The sequence below is a fragment of the Mustelus asterias genome, chromosome 11 (assembly GCF_964213995.1).
Source record: "Mustelus asterias chromosome 11, sMusAst1.hap1.1, whole genome shotgun sequence".
NCBI classification, from domain to species: Eukaryota; Metazoa; Chordata; class Chondrichthyes; order Carcharhiniformes; family Triakidae; genus Mustelus; species Mustelus asterias.
In genome coordinates, this window is record NC_135811.1 from 2,625,444 (window position 1) to 2,648,954 (window position 23,511).

Here is a 23,511-nt window from a genome sequence, read left to right on the forward strand (position 1 = left end):
AGAGATGCATGCAATAAAGGAACTTCTGTAATTATGGGTGATTTTAATCTGCATATAGATTGGGCAAATCAAATAAATCACAATATCGTAAAGGAGGAATTCCTGGAGTGTATGGAAAGGTTTTCTGGACCAATACATTGGGGAACCAACTAGAGAACAGGCCATTCTAGACTGGGTATAATGTAATGAGAAAGGAATAATTAACAATCTAATTGTATGAGGTCCTTTGGGGATGAGTGACCAGAATATGATAGAGTTCTTCATCAAGATGGAGAGTGACGTAGTTAATTCTGAGGATAGGGTCCTGAACCTAATTAAAGGAAATCTAGACGTGCTGGTTGGGTGCATTGGCCATGCTAAATTCTCCCTCAGTGTACCCGAACAGGTGCCAGAGTGTGGCAACTAGCGGATTTTCACAGTAACTTCATTGTAGTGTTAATGTAAGCCTACTTGTGATACTAATAAATAAACTTAAACATAAACATTCAGAAAGAATGCTCCCAATGGTGGGGGGAGTCCAGAACTAGGGCTCATAGTTTGAGGATAAGGGGTAAACTTTTCAGGACTGAGGTGAGGAGAAATTTCTTCACCCAGAGAGTGGTGAATGTGTGGAATCCACTCCCACAGAAGTTATTTGAGGGCAAAACGTTGTGTGATTTCAAGAAGAAATTAGATATAGCTGTTGGGGCTAAAGGGATCAAGGGATATGGTGGGAAAGTGGGAACAGATGTTTGAGTTGGATGATCAGCCATGATCATAGTGAATGGTAGAGCAGGCTCGAAGGGCCGAATGGCCTCCTCCTGCTCCCATTTTCTATGAAATGGTGAGAAATACTCAATGTTGGTGTGACAAGTTGAAGCCGAGTGGGTGGGCTGTGGGATCTGTGATGAGGAAATGGTTTTAGTGGTGGTGTGCTGGTTCCATTCCTGCTGTCATAGCGCTTCTGCTGTTATCCCTTCACACGGTTATCTTCGCCCCACAGGCTGGTGTGATGGGAGACGTACAGCAGGTGGATTGGCAAGGTCCTTGGCAAGGCTTTGGTTGATGTAAACCTTCTCCAGGAGCTTTCTTGGTGCAATCTCCCTCCTTATGTGAGGGAGTGGGATGTTGCTCAGGACTGGGAGCCAGGGGAATTGAATTGGTCGGAGGGTACCCGAGATGATACACATTGTTGTGTTAAGATGGATATCTCCAAGACTGGTATGAGATATGTTGTCCCATACTGGTGCACAGTACTCTGCTTTGAGTAGACAAGAAGACCCCAGAAATATAGAGTAAGATTTGAGCATCCGCATACCATGAAGAGACAGCAAGTTTGCTGAGGAGGTTGTTTTGCATTTTGACCTTGGTGCTGGCATTGTGGGGGTGGAATACACTTGTGACTGTTTTATCTCTGGTGGGCTGAAGGTGCCATGTCTTACAGTGATTGGCCAGATTTACAACATTGTTTTTCAGTGCTGTCTCTAATTGGACTCAATAATCCTATTAATATAACCTAGGATACCATATACTTTATTTACTGCTCCCTCAACATGTCCTAGCAAATTCAGTGACTTCTGTACATAAAGACCGAGCTCTCTCTGTTCCTACACTTTCTTTAGAGTTTCTCCCTTTAGTTTATACTATCTCTCTATATTCTTCCTGCCAAAATGAATCACCTCACACTTCTCTGCATTGAACTCCATCTGCCACTTGTCTGCCCAATCCACCAACATGTTTAGGTCCTTTTGAAGTTCCAGACTATCCTCACCATAGTTTACAATATTTCCAATCTTTGTATCATCCTCAAATTTTGAAATCATGCCCTGCACACCACAGTCTAGGTCATTAATATCAGGAAGAGCAAGGATCCCAGCACTGACTCCTGGGAATCTCCACTACAATCCTTCCTCCAATCTGAAAAACAACCATTTATCACCACTCTGTGTTTCCTGTCACTCAGCCAATTTCTTATCCAAGTGCCTACTTTCCTTCATTCCATGAGCTAGAATTTTGCTCACAATTCCGTTGTGTGGCACTGTATCAAACGCCTTTTGAAAATCCATAAACACATCAACAGTGTTGCCCTCATCAACCTTCTTTGTTACCTCCTCAAAAAACTCTAGCAAATTAGTTAAACATGATTTCCCTTGAATGAATCCATGCTGACGTCCTTAACTATCACTCTCTTGTCTAAGTGACTATTGATTTTATCCCAAACAGTAGTTTCCAGATGTTTATCTGCCACTGAAGTCAAACTGACTGGTCTGTACTTGCTGGCTTTTTCCTTGCACCCCTTTTTGAACCAGGGTGTAACATTTGCAATTCTCCAGTCCTCTGGCACCGTCCGTGTCTAAGGAAGATGGGAAAATTATCACCAGTGCCTCTGAAATTTCCACTCTCACTTCCCTCAGTCTCCTTGGCTGCATCTCATCCAGTCCTGGTACCTTCTTGAGTTTAATGAAAGAAAACCTTTCTAACACCTCCTCCTTCTCAAATGTAAATTCCTCGAGTGTACCGGTTACCTCCTCGCTCCCCTCGGCCTGTGTGGCATCCTCTTCCTTTGTAAAGACATGCAAAGTACTTGTTTAATATTTCCGCTACTTCTCCTGCCTCCACATGAAGGGGTCTTTGTACTCTACATTACTGAGGCCTGGTGTTGAAGAGCATGTACACCTAGAGCAAGGTGGATGAGCCTGAGTGTGATGCTGTCCCGAAGACCTAACAATGGCCTTACATTCATGACAACATGAAAGTTGGAGCTGCCTGTGTTCAATGGAGAGTGGTCACACCTTCCGTGCAGATGTTTTTTCCACCATAGGCCAAGAGGACCGCCTGGGTATGAGGGTCTGATGCTGCAAATGGGTTTAGTTCCTGCAGCATTTGTCTGGGCAATACATTGCACTTTGCTCCAGTTGTCAATCTTTACTTTTAGTTTTGCAAATCATACTCAGGATGGTGAGGATCTCACCCTTCTCTGTGATGGTGTCAATACTCTCTACTGAATGTTATTGGAGGCTTGGTGGGTTGGTTGCTCTGCCTGAGTTACAGCTTATTCACCTTCCTGACGCTCCAAACCTTGGAGGACTGACCGGCTGCAATGTGGCTCGTAGCATAGGAAGGCTGCTATAGTTTAGATCTGCAGCAATTCACAAAATGCTTCTACTTGCCACATTTATTGCAGCGTTTACCAAACGTCAAACATGCTGTTCTGTTCTGAGTACGATGGCCACCACAGCGCATACTCTGTACTACAAAAGCTTCTGTTTCCTGCTTTAACTCCTTGCTACTTTTTTGTGACTGCTCGTTCAGCATGCAGAAGCTGATGGCTGATTCAATGTTAGATCTTTCTCACACAGAAGCTGTTTGCAGACAAGATTACAGTGGACCCCGCAGACTATTCGATCCCGGACTCACTCATTGATAAGGATGCCAAATGCACATTTTTTGCTAAGATTTTTTTAAGTTGTAGTATATGACTGTATTGATTTGTCAAATATTTTGCTTGGTAGTGTTAAATGCGTACGTGTCAAACATTACTTTCTTCACTGGCAAGCATGTCCTCTCAAACTTTTTCAACAGTATCTCAGGGTCTTCTTTCTCTACCTCTATTTGGAAAACAAAGGATACAAATTTCTCATGGCCATGGGGCAGCTAGATTTACTAAGGTGACTTTTTGGATTTTTCCATGAAACCAGCACCGCAATAGGTGTGCCACTCTTTCTCAAACTTTGCACAGTTGTCCACAATGTTTTAATCAAACACAAGCAGTTCAATGTGCCAAGTCCTTGTGTCAATCAGCCAACTCCTGACACCATGTAGAAGTGCTGGGTTCCAATGAATGACAACCACGGACTTATGACAACAACAGTTTCTAAAATACTCTGAGCAGGTCTTACATGTCGTAATTCTGCCCATGCTCCAGGGAGAACTCCTGTGGTCCCAACACATGACCCCTATGTAGCCACATCATCACAGCACTTTCTGACCACTTAGCCTACAATACAAACAAATGAGTTAGGAGTAGGTCACATGACTCTTTGAGCCTGCTCTGCCGTTCAATAAGATCATGGTCGATCTGATTGTAACCTCAACTCCACATTCCTGCTGATGCCCAATAACCTTTCACCCCTTGCTTTTCAAGAATCTATCTATCTCTGCTAGACTCTGCTCCCACTGCCTTTTGAGTAAGAGAGTTCCAAAGACACACAACACTCTGGGAGAAAACATTTCACCTCAGTTCTGTCTTAAATGAACTATCCCTTATTTTTAAACCAGTGCCCCCTAGTTCTGGATTCTCCCACAGGAGGAAACATCATTCAAGGGGAGGAAGTAAATAGGCAAGTTGTAGTTGTAGGGGATTCTATTATCAGGGGGATAGATAGGATCCTTTGTGAGCAGGATAGAGTGTCCCGCATGGTATGTTGCCTGCCCGGTGCTAGGGTGCGGGACATCTCTGACCGGCTTGAAAGGATACTGGAGAGGGAGGGGGAGGATCCAGTTGTTGTGGTCCATGTTGGTACCAACAACATAGGCAAGTCTAGGAAAGAGGACCTGTTTAGAGATTATAAAGAGCTAGGATTCAAATTAAAAAACAGGTCCTCAAGGGTCATAATCTCCGGATTACTGCCCGAGCCACGTGCAAATTGGCATAGGGAGGCAAGAATAAGGGAAGTTAACACGTGGCTGAAAGAGTGGTGTGGGAAAGAAGGGTTCTTTTTCATGGGACACTGGCATCAGTTTTGGGGCAGGGGGGACCTATACCGTTGGGATGGTCTCCACCTGGACCGAGCTGGGATCAGTGTTCTGGCGAAGAGAGTAAATGGGGTGGTCAATAGGACTTTAAACTAGAGATTGGGGGGGAAGGGAAAGTCAGGGAACCAAGAGGTGAAGGAATCAGTGGGAAGCGTAGCTGCTTAGGATTACAAAAAATCACGAAAAGACAGCACTCAGGAGAGGTTACGATAGTCCCCATCTCACAAAATATGACACAGTGTCTGGAAAGGCTCAGTAAACCAAGGTCCACCACACTACGAAAACAAAAAGGGACGGTCAATAGGGAATTAAAGGTGCTATATTTAAATGCCCGCAGTGTCCGGAACAAGATAGATGAGCTTGTGGCCCAGATTGTGACTGGCAGGTATGATGTGGTAGGCATCACAGAGACGTGGTTGCAGGGGGTTCAGGACTGGCAGTTAAACATCCAGGGATTCACAACCTATCGAAAAGACAGAGAGGTGGGTAGAGGGGGCGGGGTTGCCTTGTTAATTAGAAATGAAATTAAATCAATAGCACTAAACGACATAGGGTCAGACGATGTGGAGTCTGTGTGGGTAGAGTTGAGGAACCACAAAGGCAAAAAAACCATAATGGGAGTTATGTACAGGCCTCCTGACAGTGGTCAGGACCAGGGGCACAAAATGCACCACGAAATAGAAAGGGCATGTCAGAAAGGCAAGGTCACAGTGATCATGGGGGATTTCAATATGCAGGTGGACTGGGTAAATAATGTTGCCAGTGGACCCAAAGAAAGGGAATTCATTGAATGTTTACAGGATGGCTTTTTGGAACAGCTTGTGATGGAGCCCACGAGGGAACAGGCTATTCTGGACTTAGTGTTATGTAATGAGCCAGACGTGATAAAAGATCTTAAAGTAAGGGAACACTTAGGAAGCAGTGATCATAATATGGTAGAATTCAGTCTGCAATTTGAAAGAAGGAAGGCAGAATCAGATGTGAAGGTTCTACAGTTAAATAAAGGTAATTACAGGCGCATGAGGGAGGAACTGACAAAAATCGACTGGAAGCAGAGCCTAGTGGGAAAGACAGTAGAACAGCAATGGCAGGAGTTTCTGGGAGTAATTGAGGACACAGTGCAGAGGTTCATCCCAAACAAAAGAAAGGTTATCAGAGGGGGGATTAGGCAGCCATGGCTGACAAAGGAAGTCAGGGAATGCATCAAGGCAAAAGAGAGAGCCTATAATGTGGCAAAGAGTAGTGGGAAGTCAGAAGATTGGGAAGGCTATAAAAACAAACAGAGGATAACAAAGAGAGAAATAAGGAAGGAGAGGATCAAATATGAAGGTAGGCTAGCCAGTAACATTAGGAATGATAGTAAAAGTTTCTTTAAATACATTAAAAACAAACGGGAGGCAAAAGTAGACATTGGGCCGCTCCAAAATGACGCTGGTAATCTAGTGATGGGAGACAAGGAAATAGCTGAGGAACTTAATAAGTACTTTGCATCAGTCTTCACAGTAGAAGACATGAGTAATATCCCAACAATTCAGGAAAGTCAGGGGGCAGAGTTGAATATGGTTGCCATCACAAAGGAGAAAGTGCTAGAGAAACTAAAAGGTCTGAAAATTGATAAATCTCCGGGCCCAGATGGGCTACATCCTAGAGTTCTAAAGGAGATAGCTGAAGAAATAGTGGAGGCGTTAGTTATGATCTTTCAAAAGTCACTGGAGTCAGGGAAAGTCCCAGAGGATTGGAAAATCGCTGTTGTAACCCCACTGTTCAAGAAGGGAACAAGAAAAAAGATGGAAAATTATAGGCCAATTAGCCTAACCTCAGTTGTTGGCAAAATTCTAGAATCCATCGTTAAGGATGAGATTTCTAAATTCTTGGAAGTGCAGGGTCGGATTAAGACAAGTCAGCATGGATTTAGTAAGGGGAGGTCGTGCCTGACAAACCTGTTAGAGTTCTTTGAAGAGATAACAAATAGGTTAGACCAAGGAGAGCCAATGGATGTTATCTATCTTGACTTCCAAAAGGCCTTTGACAAGGTGCCTCACGGGAGACTGCTGAGTAAAATAAGGGCCCATGGTATTCGAGGCAAGGTACTAACATGGATTGACGATTGGCTGTCAGACAGAAGGCAGAGAGTTGGGATAAAAGGTTCTTTCTCAGAATGGCAACCGGTGACAAGTGGTGTCCCGCAGGGTTCAGTGTTGGGGCCACAGCTGTTCTCTTTATATATTAACGATCTAGATGACGGGACTGGGAGCATTCTGGCCAAGTTTGCCGATGATACAAAGATAGGTGGAGGGGCAGGTAGTATTGAGGAGGTGGGGAGGCTGCAGAAAGATTTAGACAGTTTAGGAGAGTGGTCCAAGAAGTGGCTGATGAAATTCAACGTGGGCAAGTGCGAGGTCGTACACTTTGGAAAAAAGAATAGAGGCATGGACTATTTTCTAAACGGTGACAAAATTCATAATGCTAAAGTGCAAAGGGACTTGGGAGTCCTAGTCCAGGATTCTCTAAAGGTAAACTTGCAGGTTGAGTCCGTAATTAAGAAAGCAAATGTAATGTTGTCATTTATCTCAAGAGGCTTGGAATACAAAAGCAGGGATGTACTTCTGAGGCTTTATAAAGCACTGGTTAGGCCCCATTTGGAGTACTGTGAGCAATTTTGGGCCCCACACCTCAGGAAGGACATACTGGCACTGGAGCGGGTCCAGCGGAGATTCACACGGATGATCCCAGGAATGGTAGGCCTGACATACGATGAACGTCTGAGGATCGTGGGATTATATTCATTGGAGTTTAGGAGGTTGAGGGGAGATCTGATAGAAACTTACAAGATAATGAACGGCTTAGATAGGATGGACGTAGGGAAGTTGTTTCCATTAACAGGGGAGACTAGGACGCGGGGGCACAGCCTTAGAATAAAAGGGAGTCACTTTAGAACAGAGATGAGGAGAAATTTCTTCAGCCAGAGAGTGGTGGGTCTGTGGAATTCATTGCCACAGAGGGCTGTGGAGGCCGAGACGTTGAGCGTCTTCAAGACAGAAATTGATAAATTCTTGATTTCTCGAGGAATTAAGGGCTATGGGGAGAGAGCGGGTAAATGGAGTTGAAATCAACCATGATTGAATGGTGGAGTGGACTCGATGGGCCGAATGGCCTTACTTCCGCTCCTATGTCTTATGGTCTTATGGTCTTATCATTCAGGTACTAACTTAGTAAACCTTCTCTGAACTACTTCCAACACATTTACATCTTTCCTTAAATAAGGAGACCAATACTGTGCACAGTACTACAGATGTGGTCTCGCCCAATGCTCCGTATGACTGGGGAACAACCTCCCTACTTTTGTATTCAATTCCCCTGCAATAAATGAAAACCTTCAATTAACTTTTCTAATTGTTTGCTGTACCAGTATACTAGCCTTTTGCAATTCATGCACTAGGACACCCAGATCCTTCTGCATTCTAGAGCTCTGCAATCTCTCACCATTTAGATAAAATGCTTTTTTTTAATGCTTCCTGCCAATGGATAATTTCATATTTTCCCACATTATACTTCATTTGCCAGATCTTTGCTCACTCACTTAACCTGTCTATATTCCTTGTCGCCTCTTTGTATCCTCTCCACAACTTACTCTTGGAGAGAAGGGAATCAAGGGATATGCGTGGAAGGCGGGATCAGGCTATTGAATTTGATGATCAGCCATGATCATTGAATGGTGGAGTAGGCTTGAAGGGTCAAATGGCCGACTCCTTCTCTGATTTTCTATGCTTCTTTCCCACCTACCTTTGTGTCATCATCAAATTTAGCAACCATACCTTCCGCCCCTTCATCCAAGTCATTTACATAAATTGGAAAAAGTTGAGGCTCCAATACTAATCATTGTGGCACACCATTTGTTAGATCTTGCCAACAAGAAAATGGCCCCTCTGTTCCCTGCTAGCTAACCAATCTTCTATCCATGCCAATATGTTACCCCTACACCATGAGTTTCATTTTCCACAATAACCTTTGATGTGACATTTTATCAATGCCTTCTGAAAATCTAAGTACAGCACATCCCTTTATCGACAGCATATGTTACCTCCTCAAAGAACTCCAATAAATTGGTTCAACATGATTTCTCTCACACAAAACCATGTTGACTCTGCTGTTAACCTTGATTTTTTCTAAGTGCTCTGCTATAATGTCTTCAACAATAATTGTAACATTTTCCTGTGATGGATTTTTAGTTAACTGGCCTGTAGTTTCCCGCTTTCTGTCTCCCTCCCTTTTTGAATAAAGGAGCTACATTCACTATTTTCCAATCTAATGGAATCTTCCCCGAATCTAGTTTGGCCTGAATGCTTGGGGTCCTGGCTTCAAGAAAAACATTCAAAAGTTATTCAAAAAGGGTAGAGAGAAAACAGGGAACTATAGACCAGTCAGCCTAACGTTAGTACTGCGGAAGTTGCTACAGTCCATTATCAAGGATTTCATAATTCAGCATTAGGAAGGAAGTGGTGTAATCAGACATGTAATCAGCATGGAAGCAGTGTCAAGTTGCAACAAAGGTTAATAGATGGCTACAGTCATTTTGCTGAAATTACTTTTGTAATGACTTTTCTGTGGAGGGAGGATGAAAGAGATGTGGCCAAAGAATAGGCATCTCAGATGCCTTGACTGCATAACCTACTGGAACCTCTCCATTATTCAGGCCTCACATGTGTCACAGCCACCCATGGTGCTCCCATCATGCCCTTGCACTTTTATGTCCGGTGGCTCCCTCATGTCCTCATTAGTCCACCATCAGAGGATTGACTGGTCTATTGTGCCTCCTCTTCCTCCAGGGCATCCCCCTTTCTGAATCAATAGGTTGCGCAGAGCACAGCATATAAGGACCATCAGCAACAGTTTAGATACAGCGTACTGCAAAGTTCCTCCTGATCTATCCAGGCATCAGAACTTCATCTTCACGAAACCAATTGTTTGTTCTATGATGACCCTGGGTGTGCTGTGGCTGTCATTGTAACTCCTCTCTGTGTCTGTCCTGGGAACCCTCACGGATGTCAGGAGCCACTTCTTCAAAGGGTAGTTCTGGTCTTCTATCCAGGGCATCAGGACCAGTGAACATATCTGACACCTGGGATTTCCTGAGAATGTAGGAGTCACAGTTGCTGCTTGGGTACCTAGCACAGAGCTGAATAATTTTCTGATGGTCACATACTAATTGCATATTTACAGTTTAAAAATGTACAGAGTTGTCAAGTTGAAACCTTTATGGCAACATATGTGGAGTCTATCACTCCCTGAACCTTGGGGAAACCTACCATAGCCACAAACTCTCTGATTCATTCAAATTACCTACAGTAGTCCATGAGAATGCAACCTGCTCTTCTGAACTTTGGATCAGTGAAGACCTTTATGTGGTGGTGGGCAGCAGGCTTCATTATTCCACTGAGGTATCCACATGCAGCCTGAAAGGATCCAGTTACAAAAAAATTCTTGGAAACTGGCATTGGATGCCCGCCTACACAGTTGGAAGCGATGTTCCCAGCCAGCATCTTACATAGAGAGGTTTCTGTAGTTCTTGACACCTTGAGTCTCCTCCAGCACTGTGTTTCAGATATTTGAAGGCTAACTCAGTCTCATCCTGTACAACCTCTGGGAGGATAAGGCCTTGTTCCATGTCTCCACGTTGCAGCATCCTGCCCTCAGCAGCTCCTGTGCTCCTTGCTCCCTCATGTACCTCCAGTGCATCCTGACTGTTGGTCATCTAGCCTTGTCCCTCTCCTTCTCAATGTCCTCCTTCTCTCCTCCCCACTGAAAGATGTGTCTCTCAGAGACCACTATCCCCATATTGTTCAAACCACACAGTCTGAATTGCAAGAGGCAATAAGTGCACAAGTCTGCGGACAGCTTGTAGATGACACACCTTCCAAGAATAACTACGCACACAACTCACAGCAGGCTGGGCTACTGAAATCCAACAATGAATCTATTTGCAACCTTCAAACCTTCCCTCACATGCAACCATGGAAAAACTTTCCCGACAAGTGTTTTTCCCACACTCTGAATGTATGAATACGCTCAATATATATTGTTGCATTTGATTGGACTACTAATTAAAGTACCCATTAACTGTCTATTTGAATATGGTAGACAGCCTCCTGATTCCTAGGGCCGGATGCTCAACTATATTGTTGCTTTCTGGTGCAATTATGTCGGAAACATGATCCAATGTCACCGCATCAGACATGATATCACCGGGGATGCAGAGGAATCCCATTTTCAGATTGTATTATTCAGTCCCATGGAAAGTCTAAAGTCACATTTGTCTCTGGGAGAACTTCCTCAGCCACAGGAAGTAGGTGATTCCAGGGAATGTGTGCCAGGATTTTCCCTCCTAAGGACAGGAGGGAAATATCTCGATTGTTCCCACATCATGATTTATCTGCCTTATTGAAGATAGACACAACTGTCACATTCTTGAAGTCAGTGAAAGTGGGGTGTTGCGGGGACAGTGGGCGGTGCGATGGTGCTTTTTCCGATCAAAACCATAGCATAAATGCATGGAGTCTTGATGTAAGCAAAGGTAAAATTAAAGTTTATTTATTAGTCTCAAATAGGCTGACATTAACACTGCAATGAAGTTACTGTGAAAATCCCCTAGTCGCCACACTCCGGCGCCTGTTCAGGTACACTGAGGGAGAATTTAGCATGGGCAATGCACCTAACCAGCACGTCTTTCGGACTGTGGGAAGGAACCGGAGCACCTGGAGGAAACCCACGCAGACAAGGGGAGGATGCGCAGACTCCCCACAGACAGTTACCCAAGCTGGGAATTAAACCTGGGCCCTGGCGCTGTGAGGCAGCAGTGCTAACCATTGTGCCACCTTGCCCAGCTTTGAAGAGCTCAGCTCAAACACTATCCAGGCTACAGGCTTTGTTGATTTTCATCTGTTTACTTGTTGCAGCTCTTTCATCAGTGGTGGTTCACCCATAGAACCTTGCACAGAGACTGGGGGATGGCCTGGAGAGTATCAGCTGCCACAATGGATTCACGGTTGAGGAGTTGGACATAATTCCCCTCAATCACAGAATGGTGTTTCTCTTCCTAAGGATGACAATGCCATCCATCAACGCTGGAAAGGACAACATTTCTAACAACTCCTGACTTGTGCCTTGTAGATGTTGAACAAGGTTTATGGATTCAGGAGATGAGTCACTCATTGCAAAATTCCAAGCCTCTGACCTAGTCTTGTGTAGACAGTTTTTATATGGATAGTCCAGTTCAGTTTCTAGACAATGGTGACCTGCAGCATGTTGACAGTGGGGCTTTCAGCAATGGTGATGCCATTGAATGTCAGGGCTAGATGGTTACACTCTCTCTTGTTGGAGATAGTCATTCCTTCTGTTATGAACAGGAGAGGGGTCAATTGAAAATGCCCAGATTTCCCCACTCACTACACATCCGTGAACAATAAATGGTGGCGTATTTTCCCTGACCTAGGTTTTACATGTGTCCAGAACCAACATTCTAATGGAAGCTTTCTTCTGAGAGGTGATTCTCTGATTGTACAGTGATCTATTTTTCCAGAGCGAGACTTCCATGCTGACATGTCGAGTGAGTTATTCTGGAGGCATGAATTCCAAGGTTCCAGCAATTTTTGATGAGGACTATCTGGCATTCCTCTAACCACTCCCCCTCAATATGGGATAGAGGTATATTCCCATGGCTGGAATCTTGAGGTATTTAATTGGAGTCAGGATTCCTTTCGTACTTGGAGACACTGGTTGCGGGTTGTTAAACTAGACCCCCTTGTTGAAACTACTGTGTGAGAACAGTTAATGCTTAAGCGATTAGCACTATTGTTGGAGATTAGGATCTGTGATGAACCAAAAGAGAAAATGCTGGAAAATCTCAGCAGGCCTGGCAGCATCTGTAAGGAGAGAAAAGAGCCGACATTTCGAGTCCAGATGACCCTTTGTCAAAGCTGCCCAGATTTCCCCACTCACTACACATCCGTGAACAGAAAGGTTTGTTTCAAGACTTCCCCCTCAATAAATGGTGGCATATTTTCCCCGGATCTGTGATGGGTTGTCTTTGTTCAAGATTAGCTGGAGCAGACAGACCGTGTACTGGCCAATTGTGTTGACTGGGCTGGAATGTTTATGCTATACAAGGAGTGTAACATTCCAGATGTTTGAAGTGTGTTAGCCTTTGTTAACTGAAACTGCTAGAAGGCAGAATATGAGCAGCTGGAGCCAATAGCCGGAATTTTACCGCCTCGCCCACCCCAGAATCGGGGCAAGCGAGGCTCGCAGAACAGCATTCTCCTTTGGCCTCGGGCGGGATCTTACGAGCCTCAGGTGGGCGAGACAGTAAAATTCCGGCAAACTTATCAGCAGTGCAATTTGGCCATTTTGACAAGCAAAAAGAAAGGACTTTATAAAGTAATTCTGCTGACAAAGATAGATTATATATACATTTCCTTCATGTATTGGTCTTAACACTTGGTACTTGTGTGGCGTGAATGTCACTTGCCACTTATCAGCCCAAGCTTGAATATTGTCTAACTGCATGTAGATATGAAATGTTTCAGTATTTGATGGGTTGCAAATGGGACTGAACAAAGCGAACATCCCCACTCCTGACTGTAAAATGGAGGGAAGGCCATTGATGAAGTATTGAAGACGGTTGGCACTCAGACACAGGCCTGAGCAGCTCCTGCAGTAACATCCTGAGGCTGAGGTGATCGACTTCCAACAACTATAACCATCTTCGTTTTGCGAGGTGTGACTCCCGCCAGTGGAGAGTTTTTCCCCCCGATTACCATTTACTTCAATTTTACTATGGTTCCTTGATGCCACACTCAGTTAAATGCTGCCTTGATGTCAAGGGCAGTCACTCTTGCCTCCACTCTCAAATTCAGCTTTTGCTGTGTAGACCAAGGCTGTAATGAGGTCCGGAGCTGAGTGGTCCTAGTAGATGACCAAATCATTAGTGAGTGCTACTTGATAGCACTTTCGACGAGATCTTCCATCACTTTGTTGATCATTGAGAGTAGATTGTTGGGGCAGTAATTGGCCAGATTGGATTTACCCTGCTTTCTGTAGATAGGACTTACCTGGAAAAATTCTCATATTTTTGGATAGATGCCAGTACTGTAGCTGAACTAAAACAGCTTAGCTAAAGATGTGGTTAGCCCTTAAGTACAAGTCTTCAGCACTGCAGCTGAGATGCTGTCGGGGCTCATAGCCATTCGAGTATCCAATGTGTTCAACTGTTTCAATTTTATTTGGAGTAAATCAAATTGGCGGAAAACTGGCTTCAATGATGGTTGGGACCGGAGATGAATCATCCATTTGGCACTTCTGGTTGAAGGTGTTTGTCAATACATCAGCCTTGTCTTTTACACTTATATGCTGGGCTCGGCCATCATTAAAGATAGGGAAGTTTATACAGCCACATCCATTTATTAGTTGTTTAATTTCCACCACCATTCCAGAATGTATGTGCCAAGCCTGCAGAGCTTTAATCAGATCTGTTAGTTGTTGCATCCTGTTTCCACTGTTTAGCATATAGTCCTGTGTTGTAGATTCACTGGGTTGGCACCTCATTTTTTTAATTATGCCTGTTGCTGCTGCCGGCAAGCTCTCCAACACTCATCACTGAACCAGGGTTGGTCCCACAGCTTGATGGTAATGCTGGTGTGAGGAAGGTGCCAGGCTATTAGGTTACAGATTGTCCTGGAATAAAATTCAGCTCCTGCCGATGGCCCACGGTGTTTCATGGATGTTCAGTCTTGAGTTGCTGGAACTGTAACAGCATACAACACAACCTAGGGTGTCTTCAGTGTGAAGGTGAGACTTTATCTCCACAAGGACTGGGTGATGATCACTCCCACCAAGACTATCAAGGACATTCAGCAACAGGAAGTTTTGAGAAGGACAAGAATCTGCACGTTTTTCTCTCGTGTCTCACCAGCTGGCCCAACCATCTTCAGGACTCAGCCATCTTGGTCAGGAATGGTGCTATTGAACCACTCTTGATGACAAAATCCTCCTTCAAGAGTTCCTTCTGCACCCATGTTACCCTTAGTGCTTCTTCCCATGGTGTTCAACATGGAGTACGGATTCATCCAGCACTGGATGAACAGGAATTTCCTTCAATTAACTTTGGGAAAACTGAAGCCATTGTTTTCAATTCCCACTGCCCTTATATATTTAAGTGGTTGCATGATTGCTTTAAGAGCCAGTCACATTATTTGATGGTGATGTCACTGGGATGTTTTACAGGCTCCTGCTTTAGTTTCATTTTCTACTCTGTAGTCAACAACTCCTATAATAAGTTTGTTATTTTGAATATATGTGTACAAATCACGTTTTTTTCTTTAAAACCCACCACTTCTAACATAGTTAGGACATTACAACTCCAAACTCCATGTGCTGATTGACTATCCCTCACCCTAGTAAGTCTGAGATTGTCAGTCTCATCACAACCTTGCTGTCATCTATGACCCCGACATAAGCTTCTGCCCACATTTTCACCTCAATTCTGCTTCTAATATCAGGTGGCTTTGTTCATCTCAACTGATCTGCTGCTGAAGCTTCATTCATGTTTTTGTTATTTGTAGATTTTGTTTCTTACTGGTGTTGTAAATTCTGCCCTCTGTAATCTCTGCTGCCATAACTCACACTAAGTCCTGTTCACCCATCAGCCCTCGACATGCTAGGCAGCATTGACAGCCAGTCAAGCCAAATCTTAATTTGAAAACTCCTTGTTAAAATGACATTGTTCTCAAATCCCCATGTGGGCATCCTTCCTATCTCTGCAAGTTCCTCCAGCCTCACAGCCTTCTGAGATGTCTGCAGTCCTTTAACTCAAGCTTTTTGAGCATCCCCAATTATAATTGTTGGTTGGTGTATATTCAGTTGCCAACATCCCAAGCTCTGGAATAACGTCCTTAAATCTCTCAATTTTCCAAGCTTTCCTCTTTTAAGACATTCATTAAAACTTACTGCTTTGGTCAGGAATGGTGCTATTGAACCACTCTTGATGACAAAATCCACCATTCCTGACCAAAACTTACTGCTTTGACCAAGCCCCTAATCATGACTTATGGCTCAGTATATTTTGTTTCATAATGCTCCTTTGAAGCACCTTATGTTATCCAGTCAGATCGGAGGTGTTTCACATAATCATAAAATTGTTGATCAGCTGAGGGAAAGCAGGAGTTAATCAGCAGCTTTCCTTGCTCATGTCTGACCCAGTGTCATGAGAATTCATAGGGTCCAGTGTCATTGTCAAAAGTTCTCATGCACTCTCCCTTCTATCACTGTGTCGCCACTATTGTTGGATCTGTCCTTCAGAATGGACAGGACGTTCCAAGGATGACAATAGTGCACACAGGGTTGGTTGAATCTGTGAGTAGATATGCCAGGTCATTGCTTGACCAGTCTGTGGGACAGCTCTCCCAATTTTGCCTCAAGTCCCCAGAGGACTTTGCAGGATCAACTTTGTTGTATCCAGTGCCTAGGTTAATGCAGGGTTCTCAGCCCAGTTTTATCATTCAATGTTTTTGCAACTGGCTTGCCGGGTCATTTCAGGGACGGTTAACTGCTGTGGGTCCAGTAACATAAAACCATGACCAGGTAATGACGGCAAGTTTCCAAACTTAAAGGATATTTGTGAAACATGTGGGATTTTATGATAAACTGGTAGTTCCATGTCAATTCTGAGTACGACTCTGTCAGGCTGTTGTCTGGCTAGTCTGTGGGACAGGAGGACTGTAAGAAGTCTCACAACACCAGGTTAAAGTCCAACAGGTTTATTTGGTAGCAAATACCATAAGCTTTCGGAGCACTGCTCCTTCGTCAGATGGACTGGCAGGGTTTATTGTCCTGGGTGTGCCTTTGGTGTTTCACTTTTAGTCATTAAACTGCAATAACTTTACATTTCTATTAAGTACTAATCAGCTTTATGGATGATAATATACATGCCACAGAATTGTGTCTGTTTCTTGAAAAGAATGGACTAGAAATGTAAAACTCTGAGTTTGAACAAAGAAAACACCGTACTTAGGGGAAAAATTCAACTTTATTCTGTGACTCCTTAATTCCGTTGCAAAGCTGATTTTGTGTACATTTTCCCTTTGTGAATTGGAAGGTCGCATGGTCAGACTCAACTTGCTAGTAGAAAACTATTGGGCTCTCAATCTCACCACTGACAAAGGATATTTTAGTTCAGGCATCAAATATGAAGACATGTACAGCATTGGATTAACATAATCTCAACTTTTTCAGAACAAACTCCAGATACAATTGAGCGTGGAAGGAAGTGTGGTTAATAAATAATTCACCCACTGGTTTATTTTCAAATTACTTGGAAAATCAAACTCAGCTGGGAGAAAAAGCTTCAACATTGAGAAACTGGGAAAAATACATTTTCAGTAAATAACGATTTTTTTTAACAATTTCTCAGTATAAACAGACAGTAATATCACTCCTCACACTCTGAGCATGGTTCGCTTTGTGAAGTAAAATAGTGCATTTAATCTTAGACAGATTTTAAACTTAACATGAAAAGACTATTAAAATTCAGTAGTTAGCTCGTTTTTGGTTCATTTGGAAAAGAAATCAAACTCAGAAAAGTCTGTGGCAAAAGCTTTGAGCTGTGTGATGGGACAAGTTTAGAAATCGGGCAAGCTCAGACTAACACATCCTCAAAACTTGATAACTTCCATTAGTTGATCAAACTTTGAGAATCAACTTCAAGTTTAAGACAGGCTGAGGCCCAGAAGTAAAAGCCTTAATGACAGCACTCAAAAGACACAAGAGACAAGTTTTGTTTTAAATATTATAATAGAAATCTTACTTTTAATCCATGCTTAGATCTGGAGGTAAAATGGCACACATAAATATTTTCAAGAAATATTATGCCCGATTTTATTGCTTCCCTTTTCTTTTTTTATTAAAGGTAGGTTCTGCTAACTGGGCAATAAGGATTCTCCCCAGAGGGAGAAAGTTAAGGGTAAATTTAACAGAGGTCTTTGATAAGAGTACATAGGGAAAACTTTCTACAGACAGGAAGACATGTAGTTAAGATAATTGGCAAACGAACCTGGGAAAGGAGTGGTGACTGGATGTCTCTTTCAAAGAACAGAATGGCCTCCTTCTGTGCTGCAAGATTCTACGATTAGTATTTAAGTCTTTGGTAGTTTTTCATTGACAATTTCCCATCTGTTTTGGTTTGAGTTTCTCTTCTTTCTCAGTTCTGATATACTGCTCTTCCAGATTGATAAAATCAACAAAGTGTGGCACGGGAATGTGACACATGCGAGACTGAGAGAACATGCGAATATATCATTTTTAACATACAACATATGCACACATACATAAGACAGGTAAGATTTAGGGTCATGATTCTCCCATTCAGCATGGCACCAGGCCTAAAACGGTTAAATTATGAGGACAGATTGTGTGGACTAGATCTGGTGAAAAGTCATTTAATTGTTTCTCTCTCCATGGACACTGCCAGACCTGCTGAGTATTTCCAGCATTTTATGTTTGTATTTCAGATTACCAGCATCTGCAGTATTTTGCTTTTGTATAGACTAAATTTGTATTCCTTTTAGTGGAGAAGATTAAGGGTTGATCTAATTGAGATGTCAAACAAAGAAGTTAACAGGATAGGTAGGGAGAGAAACTATTTCCTCTGTTGGATGAGTCCAGAACTAGGAGGTAGAAACTTAAAGCTAGTGTCATTCAGGGGGTGTTGTCGGGAAGCTGTTAAGACGGGGGTTAGTTGAAAATTACAAAATTGAGATTGATAAATTTTCAGCTAGGCAAGGATATTAAGGTTACGAAGATAAGGCAAGAAAATTGAATTAGGATACAGATCAGCCATGATCTAACTGAATGCTAGAACATGCCCAGAGGAGCTGACTGGTCTACTCCTGTGCCCATTTTCCAGTTCTTTCAGTGAGCTCTACAATCACCAAGTTGCTGTGAAGATAAATCTGTGGTGGCACATTTTAGTTGGAAGAATAAGCCAGCCACATTCTCTTTGTGAAATAAGTTTCAAAATGGGGTACAGGAGCAAAGGCATCTAAGGTACGGATTCACCAATCACTAAAAGTCTCAACACAGTTTAATAAGGCCATAAAAAGTCAAACAATCATTTGGAGTTCACTTCTAAAGGAATAGAACTGAAAAGCTTATGTTTAACTTATGTTAAACAGGTACCGACCTTGGTTAGATCACACTTGGAGCACTAAGAACTCTGGGGTCTGTATTATAAAAAGGATACCGAGGCAATGGATCAAGTGCAAAGAAATATTGACAAGGATGGTACTAGAACTGAGAGGTTATACCTATCAGGAAAGATTGACAGGGTAGGGTTCATTTCTCTAGAAAAGAGAAGGTTGAGGAGTGACTTGACAGAGGTCATTAAGATAATGAAAGGGTAGACATAGAAACCTTGCCACTTGTGGGGAAGACTGAAACTAGGAGCCATAACTAGAAGATCGTCACGAATAAACCTTATAGGAAATTCAGGAGAAACATCTCTACCCAGCGAGTGACACAAATGTGGAACACACAACTATCGGGAATAGTTGAAACGAGTAGCATCGATGCATTTAATGGAAGTTAGATAAACACAGAAGGGGAGAGGAAGAGAGGATTTGTTGAACAGGTTAGATAAGGGTGGGAGGTTTCTATGGAATTTAAACACCAACATGGACCAGCTGAGCCGACTAGATTGTTTCTCTGCTATATGTGTTATAACATTCTGTGCTATACAATTTTCTGGAAAAGTGAATACAACTTCCATTCGGTTTGTTTCTAGGTAAGTCCCTTCAGATTCAATGCAATGTAAGAAGGAAAGACCGCAAGCTGTAGTAAAAGTAAATTCCATTTATTCAGTTCAGCAGTGCTGTACATGCCTCGTGTCTTCCACTCTCACATTACCCCTCTGTGTGTCATGCGGATTCTCTAGGTTGCTTGTGCATATTGCCTACTATTAAGCGATTTAAGGAATAGCACTGGTGGATAGCTCTGTAGCCAGCTGCTTAGAATGCTAACCCAGGGAGCAGAAGCCTGTAACTGCTTCCCTTGTTAATATTGGGGTGGGGGAGGGGGTGTATTAACCTTGTCCCTTCCCCAAATATGAATGATATCCATTATTGTGCCTGCGTCAGCTTGTAGCCTGCCCAGCATATGGAGGTTGGGAGACTCTCTCGAAGCAGCATACCTACTGATGGGACAATTCATTTTCTCATTTAGTATCTTTTTGAATGCCAGGTAGGAGTGGGAAAAGAGGGGAGGGAAGGGTTTGTTAGTCTATGTGAAGTTGGCTTGTCTGACAACATAGAAAGGTGTGCCAATGAGCAACGTGAACAGAGGGTAAAGTTCATCTGTTTCAAAATTCAAATTGAAAATGCTTAAAGCATATTCCTGTGCGCGCTGTTGAAATAAGTTAATGCTTATGTAGATATTGCACCTAGGAATATCCAGGGACAGCTTCATGCTTTGCTGGTGAACTTCACCAATCGGACATTTTACCCTTTCCAAATTCAAGATTCAAACAGGCAAACTCCCAGCAGCTTTATTGTGTTTATGTTAAAAGTTTTGAATGAATAAAGGGAACTACCGAAGGGTGAGTCACTGGTGTGTTATCCTGCACCATTCTAAACTCTGCTTGCCCACTTGAGTCTCAGTGGTTTGTTTCCTGCACCAGGCCAAGTGCTGAAGCTGCCGACATCCCCTTACCATCCTGCTCCAGTTCTGCTGCTTGTCCTGTCGCCGCTAACCTGACCTCAGAACAAGTCACCCAATACCAACTTTTCTCACCAGAACTTAAAACATTTTAAACTTTAATTTTAAATAAACGCACATTTTAAAATACACCACACTGAGAAGAACACGTGTTGGCTACATCAGCAGCTTGTTGCTGTACCAGCTGATAACTGTGTGTGCGGTTTGGCAGTGACAGGCTCAGCATCCAGAATGAGACAGGGAGTTTGGGGGAGGAAGAGGGGTGGAGAAGAAGCCATCAGGACTCAGCGCTGATCCCCAGCCTTTCTGCACAAGTTGGCAACTAGTGCCAACTCTGTAGCTGCATCAAATACAGAAGTCCTGCTACCTGTATCTGCAACTAACCCTGATGCACCTGCATCAGTCCCAGAGGTCTCTGATGCTGAGTCGCTCTGGACTCCAGATTTTCAGAGACAGCACCTACAGTCACCTGTGGGGAATTTTTTGATGGCACCAAACCCCCGCTAGAATGACTGCCAACTGGACGAGCCTGCGCTATTCCAGTAGAGGAGGCCAGCTTTTCACGCTGACCAATAATCTGAGTGAGCATAGAGCACTGGGCTTCTATGAGACTTTGGAATCCCTCGGCCATGGTTACCTGCAAGCGCTCTCCAAGTGAATTGAAACCTGCTTTGACAGCTTCTTGGAGTTTTGACCCCAAAACTTCTATAGCAGCAGAATGAGCATTCATGAGCGATGACCCGACTGTGTCCAAGGCCTGAGTAAGTGAGGTCTCCACTGCAGATGCCACTGGTGTTGCCACGTGCTCAATAGCAGACTGCAACGCACACAACCGTTGGTCCAACATAACCATGCCATCTTCCACTGTTGTGTGTATGGAAGCAAGTGACTGTTCAACGCTGAACTCATGTTCTAACAGTCTTCGTTTGAATGCAGGCCCACTGAGATCTGTATCTGCATCTGCCTCAATTGGTGGACCCAATACATGGGGCCTCCACCCTTCAAAGGATGACCTCTCATCATCTACCAATATTGGTCCCCCATCCTCACTAACGTTCAGTGACTCACCCAGTTCCTCCTCATCCTCAATACTACCACCTCCTCCAGTGGGTGTATCAATGCTGGTGCCTGCTTCGGCTTGGGGTGATGACATTTGGTACTTATGTGTACGGTGCTGTTTTGCAGCTGTAGTTGATGATCCACTTGTTTCTCCTTGGTCTGTGAAGAGATACAAAAGAACATGGTATGAGCACAGAGGCTCACACACTGCAGTTTTAGTACAAAGAGTTGGATGGCCTTATGCACAAACTGTGTACAGGCACATTAGCGTTACATCTTGTGAAATCATAAAATATTTTATTAATCTACAAACACACTCACCACTGAGTCTTGACATAACACCAAGATCCGCAGCATCAAGGCCTTCAAAGCTTTCTTTCCCAAAGAGAAGGATCATATCATTCTCAAACTCTGTCAATGTTTTGATGTCTGGCCGGCTGCCACACGATAACTGACGCGCTCTTCTGTTGTAAGCGAGTTTTTCCTTTAAAGACAAAAGCAGCAGGATTTAGAACAGAGTGATTCATGCCACACAAATGCATACCTGCAATTCCAACATACATTATCTATCACATTGTTTGCAAAACACTGTTGTATTCACTTTGAATACTTGATAACATTTTAGTGTTGTCAGTAAAGTGTATATGTGCGTGTCTTTAATAAAAGTAACAGTCACGGTTAGGGTTGCCCTGAAGTCTCCAGCAATTAAGGATTAATCACCAGGGCACTGCTGCGAGCAACCCTGGAGAAAAATCATATGGGCATTAAACTACAGGGAGCGGTTGAGGTAAACAGCATGGATGCATTTAAAGGGAAGTTTGACAAATACATGAGTGAGAAAGTAATAGGGTATGATGATTTTTTAAATTTGTTCCTGGGATGTAGCATCACTGGCAAGGCCAGCACTTGTTGCCCATCCCTAATTACCCTTGAGAAGGTGGAGATTATAGGATGAGATAAAGTGAATAAATGGAAAGGAGTCATGTGGAGAATAAAAACATTCATGGGGTTGGGCTGAATGGCCTGTTACTGTGTTGGAATTTCTATGTAATGTAAAATTATGTATTTTTCTGGATTGTTCATTAGTTACTTAAATACTAGGTGAAGGTTTTTTAAAAAGGCTGTTAACTCAGTAGGTAGTTTGAAACTAGGCCAGCAGTTTAAAAAATGTGGGATGGGTGGGACAGTTAGAGGCGGGGAGGTCTTGTGTCGAACATATCCAACCAGACTTTGCAATCTGAATCATGCTTTACAACACTTGCAGCTTCAAGTAGAGGGCATGGATGCAGCGATGAAGCAGTTGGGCATTGAGATTGTTGGGGTAGAGGGGTTGGTGGTTTCTTCAGGCCAATAGGCTTAGATCAACCCAACGGTGTCGCCTCCCTCTGGGCTAACATGGTGATCTTACCTTGGTGCTCTTTTTCAGGTCATGGACTTTTTTCCGCACCTCCTCCCAGGTCCTGCGAGTCCCGGACACGGCGTTGACTTTCTCCATGACGAAGAGCCAGGCTTGACGGCGGCTCTGCATGGTGGGCGGCTGGCCTCCCTCGCCGAAGATGTCCCCCCGCCGCTCCATGACAGAGTCGATCAGCACGCGGAGGTCACGGTCCTTGAAGCGGGCTTTCCTGATCCGGCGGTCTGGCATTTTCCGGAAGGGTGGCACGCTCCATAACTGGTTCCTCATCTTTACCACCCCACACCTTCCACAAGGCGGCAAGTCCACCCGTGATTATAGTTTTTTAAAAATTCGTTAAAATGCTCTCACATTTTCGTTGGGAAGAGCAATGTCGGCAGCTGGCAGCGCTGCTCCGCACAGACTGCAGCAGCAAACTACAACTCCCAGTGGGCACAGCGGGAACTAAACAGCACCCCGGGCGCAATGTCCTGTGGGAGTTGTAGTTCCTGTCGCCTCTCAGACAGCGCCAGGCTGTGGCCAGGGCAGCAGATGAGGACTACAAC

General features: G+C 43.6%; 1 protein-coding gene across 2 annotated transcripts; it reads right to left on the bottom strand.

Annotated features, from left to right (window-relative positions):
* Window positions 1–16,802: 16,802 nt before the first annotated feature.
* On the bottom strand, window positions 16,803–23,386 carry LOC144500312 (uncharacterized). 2 transcript variants are annotated; one of them, XM_078223008.1, is made up of 4 exons: window positions 22,961–23,382; window positions 21,874–22,036; window positions 21,562–21,711; window positions 16,803–19,611 (listed from the first exon to the last, which is right to left on the bottom strand). In XM_078223008.1, the coding sequence occupies exons 1-4, from the start codon at window positions 23,234–23,236 to the stop codon at window positions 19,319–19,321; spliced, it is 882 nt and encodes a 293-aa protein (XP_078079134.1). In that variant the 5' UTR covers window positions 23,237–23,382; the 3' UTR covers window positions 16,803–19,318. The 2 variants fall into 2 exon arrangements, with proteins under 2 accessions (XP_078079134.1, XP_078079132.1); XM_078223006.1 differs by having other exon boundaries at window positions 16,803–21,711; window positions 22,961–23,386.
* Window positions 23,387–23,511: the final 125 nt, after the last annotated feature.

What these genes read in the sequence shown, in the direction of transcription:
- LOC144500312 (XM_078223006.1), bottom strand. Translation starts at nt 23,236, where the DNA reads ATGAGGAACCAGTTATGGAGCGTGCCACCCTTCCGGAAAATGCCAGAC. An exon ending in ACCTGAAAAAGAGCACCAAG is followed by an intron (nt 22,037 to 22,960) that starts GTAAGATCACCA and finishes TTGTCTTTAAAG; the next exon opens with GAAAAACTCGCTTACAACAG. An exon ending in TGTTATGTCAAGACTCAGTG is followed by an intron (nt 21,712 to 21,873) that starts GTGAGTGTGTTT and finishes ATCTCTTCACAG; the next exon opens with ACCAAGGAGAAACAAGTGGA.